Below are 7,046 nucleotides of genomic sequence, written 5' to 3'. Positions count from 1 at the left end.
TAAAGTAATGCTAAAGTAATTTTAATTCTCTATACATAACCTTTCACAAACCTTGTTCAAGAAATGTTTGTGCATTCACCCACACTTCAAGCAAGAACTTAAAAAAAACTTCGCCATCGCTGAATCTACCTTTAATAGTGTCAAGGGATAGCGTTAGAGATGCCTCTCGTGCCAGTGTTCCTTCATAGTCCCCTCCGTGCTGCCCGCAGGCTCTTCTATGCCAAATTGGACATTTTATACCTGGGTTGGCGAGACAGCCATAAACAAGGATCCGTAAAACATATTTTTAGTGAAGAGCCGCAACATAAAGAGAGCATAGCAATTTTCTTTAATTTTTATTTCACTTATTGCCTGGACAGAGAGGCTGATCATCGGTGTTCCAGCAGAAGTAGCGACATGTACGTGATGCGGCTTCATTTTGGAATCGTTGGAACGACTAGACCATAAAGGGAACGTCAAGAAGCTGTGAGCTGCACAGGCGCCATGGCGCCGCAGTATGGCGCCAACTGGTTCTCACTAGACCCTCCGTTGGTTGTGTTAGAAAAAGCCCCCTGCCGTGGCAGTGGCACGACGCTTAACCGCTACGCCTCTGAGCAAGTAGTGGGATGACGGACGAAAGAACAATCCCCCTCTCTGCAAAGCTAAACGTAAAGAGGAGGCCTGTCTGCTGAAGGGACCCATAATCGCTATCGTGTCATAATGCTAAAGCGGAGTACAAGTGTCCCCTCATTTTCTAATGCAATAGTATTCAGGTTTTGACCAGATAAATTTCTGCCTTTCTGTTAAGAAATTTCGTGACGGTTCTAAATTGCTCACGGCACCTTCTGACGTCATCATTACCAGCACAAGCACCACCGACTGCTGTGTGTGCTTGAAACAGCTGCCTGCTGGGGCAGCAGCGCATCGCCTGAACATTCGACCAACTAGGCTTTAGTGATACGAGGACTCCTCGCAATCTATGAATTTGACTGCAGAGGTCCTGACGTCACCGAAACGACGTGAACACCAGTCAACCCAAAAGAAATTTTGAAATCTGAGGATCCTAAAAGTTTTTGAAAAGAAATTATGGCGGATTGGTAGAGATTAGTGAGTGGTTTAAGGTGGATTAGTTGGTAGGATTAGTATAATCCCTGAAGTAACGCAGTGGAGCGTACTAGAACAGACCAGGAGTTGATGACTCATGTGTACCCAATAATTGCAATGGATCCGCTTCCAACCAAAATTTTTGGTGAGAAATTGCAAGCACATCGAACACTCATTGTAGACGCCATAGCAGGCACCCTAAATGCTCTTGCATTTTCTCCTTTAATAACTTGATTGCTATTTTTTACATGCCTCAATGATTTCTCTTGTAGCATGTTAGTGAAAGGCAGGCCTATAAAGTTTGCACCTTCTACAGTGCCTGCCTATGGGGCTGAGAAAAATTTTTGTCACAACTTCGATCTTTGTGATACGGAAGTAATTACTCATTGACATCCGCCTAAGCGCAGTCACACGGCTACAAATAAAGCTAAGCTTGCTGAACCGGTCAGCTTGGTTGGTAGAGTGACTGCTCTGGTGAAGCGGTGGTACCGGGCTCGAGGCCGGGAACACGACGAATTTTCTTTTAATTGCAAAGTTACTGTGAAAGCTGCATAACTTTTATTTGTAGCCGTATGACAGCGCTCGGGCGGATGTCAATGAGTAATTTCTCCCTTATTACAAATCTACTTCACCTTGCGAAATTCTCCTAAACATTTTAACGACTACGATGTTCCTGCATCCTATTGCTGGCACACCTTCCGTCCCGGACGATGTACAGTCTTTGTCAAAAGTAACCAGGCTGCAAGTTTTTCTTCTCAGTCGTATATTAAAGCTATTATGCCAGCCCTCAAGCTCTAAATCTCTGTACGGTAAGAAGAACCCCTGTACTCACCTTCAAAGAAATTTTTTATCGTTAAAGAAGCCGTGAGGGCTCTGTTATACGAATGAGAAGCAAACCATGGAGTCTGGTTACTTCTGACAAAGACTGTACATACAGTATAAGTGAACCTTAGAGGGAATGCAAGAAATGAATAAGCCGGCACTTAACGCGGACAAAAGTAGGTTTCATTCCAAAGCCGCCGCAGGCGCAGGGAGCTGAATGAAATTGTCTGAAGTTGCTGCAGGTTCGTTGCGAAACCTATGTTTGGCTCAAAAGCACTAAGGCTGCCGTTCTGCAGAAGCTCAGCGCCGTCGGCGGCATAGCGAACAAAAAGCAGGTGGCACTCCACCAAACCACGACATGTGCCATTGTTTCGCCGCCACAAACCTGCCACTGTGGCAGGTGGCTGTCACAAAATTCGGCGCATTTTAGAAACAAAGAAAGAAAAACCGCCGCGCGCACGGCATCTCGCCGGCGTGAGCCCAACGGGAGAGAGGGAAAGCCCCGCCTAGCGAGTGCCTCTCTCTCCACCGCCACGGCGTGTGCCGAGGGGATGAGTCATCCACGCCGATCTTTCTCGAACATGCGAGTCGGTTCTTCTGCTGACCGGAGGAAAAGGGCGTAGCCTTGCGTGCACTAAGTCATCACCACCTAGACTAAGAAGGCCTCTGCTCTCCAGGCTGACGTCAGTGCCACGTCACGACTAGAGGCCTAGCCGCCGACGCGCTGACCGCCGCCGCCGCCGCCGCGATTAGTCACTGTCGGAGCATGCTCGGGCTTGCCGGCCGGCGGAGCAGTACCGTGCACTGCTTGCATTCTGCGGTGATTTTCTCGCTTGTGAGGTGCTTTGTGAAATAGTTATTCGGCCCTGGGCTGCTCGTGTTCACGCTAGTGTCCTACAAGTGGTGAAAACGTGCGCTGCTATGCTTGGACAGTTGTGAATATGCCAAACAAATGCTGTGTGCCTGGGTGTAGCGGCAACTACAAATCCGGACCAAAGGTCCATGTGTTCAAATTTCCTGAAGATGCAGAACTGAAGACAGCATGGCTGCGCGCTATTCCCCGAGAGGGCTTCCTTCCTTCGGCACATTCCAGGGTAAGATTGCTATCGTTATTTTTGTTCCTTGAAAAATACAAAGCAAACACGTGCACGTGCGTTGTTAGTGGAATTTCAGCAGTTATATATTTAGTTTTGAGGGAGGCTTCACTGCAATATGTTAGGCATTTTTTTTTTCTATTCACATGCAGGTTTGCGAATTGCACTTCACTGAAGGTGACATCATTCGAGAGGATTGTCATGTGGATGATACTACGGGCCGTACGATAACTGCACCCATGCTCCGTTTGCGTCTCCGACCGGATGCTGTTCCGTCAAAATTCCCGAACTGCCCGAGCTATTTATCGAAGGTTTGCAGCAGAAGGGAGAATCCGGAGTCTAGAAGAATGCGTTTGGATGCAGCTGCGACTGAAAAAGCTCTTGCAGACTCCCTCGAGACGTTTAGAGCCGAAGAGGAAAAAGATGCAGTTCGGAGCCTAAACGACTTAGCCGAACACGTGCGAACAAGCAAGTCTGAGTTCTGGCATACAATATTGAGCAGTGGCCGCCTCATATTACTGCACATTGTTGAAGATGATGCTCCTTGGGTGAAGTACTCAGTTTGCGTGAAGGCTGATTTGTCTATCACGTTGCATTTCCTAAAGACGCCAGTCACAAGGCTAGGGTCCAACCTGTTCGTTCTTCCTCAGGCGAAAAGTAAGAGGGCTTTCGCTGACTTTCTTGAAAGCATCAAGGTTTGGGACAGCAGCCTTTCTTCTAGCTGTAGAGACTCGAATGAAGAAGTTTTTGATGCCATCAATTTCCTGCTTGGCCAGATATCTACAGCGCAGTCAGAGGATAATGATCATGCAGTCCAATTCCTCAGCGAACAGTTGAAGCTTCTGTCTGCAAAGAAGGAGCGAAGGCGCTATTCTATAGATTTCATGGTGTATTGTTGCATTCTCTTCATGATATCACCCCATGCCTATAAATACATGCGAAGCTATGGAGCAATCACAATGCCGCATCCAATGACCATCAGATCAGTTTGCTCATCATATGGAATGAATCCACAACGGGAGCACCACGGTGCAGCCTTTCTCAGTTACATGGCGAAAAGGATCTGCGAGCTCGATGACAGACAGCGGCATGTGACGCTTATGGTTGACGAGATTCACATAAAGCCTTATTTTGATTATAAGGGTGGCAATATTGCTGGACTTGCGCACAATTCTGAAGAGGTTGCCAATAGTGCATTCGTTTTCATGGTGCAAAGCCTTACTTGTCCATTTAAGGAAGTTGCACACATCATCCCTGCCCGCAAAGCTGATGCCGTGTTTCTGCACAAGTCAATAATGGATGTCGTGACTGGCCTGGAGAAAATAGGTTACAGAGTTACCTGCATAGTCAGTGACAACAACTCGATAAACAGAAAGGCAATGTCTTACTTTGCATCTCCGCCAACAAACGGAATCGTTTATCCCCATCCATGTGACTCCTCGAGACCGTTGTTTTTTGTGATCGACCCAGTCCACATACTAAAATGCATTCGGAACAACTGGCTAAACCAGAAAAATGACCAGCTGTGTTTCTACTTCCCCGAATTCGAGGATGATACAGCACAACCACGGCGCATGTTGACTGCGTCATTCGCCACCATCAGAAACGCATACAACCTTGAGTGTGACCAACTTCTTAGATACGGTCATAGTTTATCAAGGAAGGCGCTGTTTCCATCCAATCTTGAAAGGCAAAACGTCAAGCTTGCTCTACAGATTTTCAGCGATGGCTTACCTCACGCACTTCGTGCGCTTGGAAAAACACACAACCTGAACTTCCCAGAGCACACTGCTAGCTTCATTGAGATCATAGTTAAATGGTGGAAAATCGTGAATGTAAAGACTCCGTACAAAGGGAAGAGACTCCGCGACCATTTTCAAGAGCCGGTGTTCCCCTCTGTGGACGATCCTAAACTGGAGTTCTTGTACAAGCTGTTGGACTGGCTCGATGAGTGGCACAGCAAACGCCTCGACAGCGGTTGTTTGACCAAAGAGACGCATACTGCTTTACACCACACAACTCACGCACTCATCGAAGTAGCCCGATACTGCTTTGAAGAGCTTAATCTATCTTACGTTCTTCTGGGAAAGGTGCAGACGGACAGTTTAGAGGAAAGATTCGGCAAATACAGGCAGCTGGCTGGAGCACAATATCATATTTCCTTAAGACAGATTTATGAAGGCGAAAATAAACTACGACTGGAAAACACGCTGCCTAAACTTCAAGAAATCTGTACAAGCGAAAAAACTGAGAAGTGGGAACACCTGCACGGATCTGTGGACACGCCGCGCCCTTCGTTCAACGTCGTTGTGACTGCAGCGGCTTTATCAAAGATAACAGACATCATCCCCGTTCTTGTGTACGTTGCGGGATACGCCGTGCATACAGCTCTGAAGAGGCTAAACTGCACAAAATGCAGATCAGCGCTAACAGTGAGCAAGACCATCACAGTTTCGCCCAACGAGGAAAACTACTATCTTGTTAAGCAGCTGGATCGCGGAGGACTTGTTTTCCCGGCAATGTTTGCAGTGAATGCCGTCGCACACAATTACGTCGTAGTTCAACAGCTTGCAAAGGACGCGGAGTTTTTAAGAGCGCCAGACCAGCGTAAGCTCGTCACGGAGCTGACAATGGATTTGCTCACAAATGACGACTCGTGTGAATTTGATGCCTGTGACGATGGACACACCTGCGAATTTGTGCTTAAACATATTCTTTGGTGCAGCACTAACATCCTTCTCAAAAACTTTTGCAGCCGGATGAATGACAGAACCGTTGATGACGACAACAAATCTAAAAAAAGAAAAGCTGAAACCCTAAAAAGCAAATAAACGAACTTGCGTTCCGTAACACGTTTTGTTGGGAACAATTTGTTAAAACACATTATTGTACGCCAAGCGATGAGCTCCTCCAATCTTGCGCGCGCTTATCTGCTTCCGCAGCGCCCGCAGGCCTCGACGCATGACGTCACGACGGGAGCGCTGAGGCCTGAACTTGTCTAGGTGGTGTTGACTAAGTCACGTCCCCCTCCTCTGCACTCGGATGTCGGCGACGCCGCCACGACGGCGCCACGCTAGAACACGCTGGAACCTTCGCGAAACGACTCCTGGCTCTGACCAATGGGGATGCGCGGCCAGTGAGAAGAGGGAAGGGAGACAGCACTGCAAATGCTGCGTGTATGTGCGCGCCTACTCTGGCGCGTTGAACAAACAGACGTGAAAGCGAGCCTATAAAAGAAGGACGCTGACAGCTATCAGACAGTCCGGACCGCCGTTTAAGCTTCATCGAAGCGCGCCCGTTCGACTCCCGGGGAAACACCACTCGGCCAGCATCGCACCAACGAGGCAACGGTCGCCAGTCTGCGGGACGGCATCGTCGTGGAACTCTGGTCGTCGGACTGCCGCAGTGCCCGGTGAACAAATTGTGTTTGTTTGTTTACCTCTCTCTCTTGTGTTAGTGCACTTTAGGTGCAATATAGCCTCTGTATTATATTCTCTCTCGAGTTTAACATTGCACGAGTTGCATTGTTTCGTTAATCACTTTGTATGTGTCTGTACTAGTGATTGTGGAATCCCTGTATCGCCTCATCGCTGTATAAACCTTGTTTTGTTTTGTACACCTTTGGCTCCGACCCATTCTCTGGCTTGCGACCAGCGAAAGCTGGGCACCGAACGCCCAAAAACCTCTTGTCACTTGGTAGCTGGTCTCCGCTGAGTTTGCCACGCTGAGTCGAGGGCATCTCCTTCGAATCCGAGACCGCTACCCCCCCACGCTCTAAGGGTGTCTGGGAGCTTCCCACGTAAAAGTGCGCGAAGTCTGGGTGACAATATATTCTGGCGTCCGCGACAGGACGTTTGGGTTTGCAAGCACAGAGAACGGAGAAAGAGTCGGAAGGAGTTTGCGAAGCATTCGTAAACGAGTGTTAGCAGCAGAGCGATATTCTGAGGTGCCGCGCCGAAGCGGTTAGTGATGGTCACCGCGTAGAGGTATTCATTGCCTGGAATGTAGAGTTCGGTCTCCAAATATGAGCTTTAAGGAGCTAAAGGA

General features: G+C 48.2%; 1 protein-coding gene across 1 annotated transcript; it reads left to right on the top strand.

Annotated features, from left to right (window-relative positions):
- Positions 1–2,611: 2,611 nt before the first annotated feature.
- Positions 2,612–5,964, top strand: LOC149334073 (uncharacterized). The gene is made up of 2 exons (XM_089555006.1): positions 2,612–2,999; positions 3,152–5,964. The coding sequence occupies exons 1-2, from the start codon at positions 2,847–2,849 to the stop codon at positions 5,828–5,830; spliced, it is 2,832 nt and encodes a 943-aa protein (XP_089411132.1). The 5' UTR covers positions 2,612–2,846; the 3' UTR covers positions 5,831–5,964.
- The last annotated feature ends 1,082 nt before the right edge of the window (positions 5,965–7,046 follow it).

Source organism: Amblyomma mixtum, chromosome 8 (assembly GCF_055824585.1).
Source record: "Amblyomma mixtum isolate Tamu chromosome 8, ASM5582458v1, whole genome shotgun sequence".
Lineage (NCBI taxonomy): Eukaryota > Metazoa > Arthropoda > Arachnida > Ixodida > Ixodidae > Amblyomma > Amblyomma mixtum.
The sequence above is the reverse complement of the archived record's forward strand: the minus strand, read 5'-3'. Positions and strand labels throughout refer to the sequence as shown.

Bases quoted from the DNA above. Each gene is read 5' to 3' on its own strand.
- LOC149334073 (XM_089555006.1), top strand. From the start codon at position 2,847: ATGCCAAACAAATGCTGTGTGCCTGGGTGTAGCGGCAACTACAAATCC. The intron at 3,000-3,151 runs GTAAGATTGCTA...ATTCACATGCAG, and splicing joins TTCCTTCGGCACATTCCAGG to GTTTGCGAATTGCACTTCAC.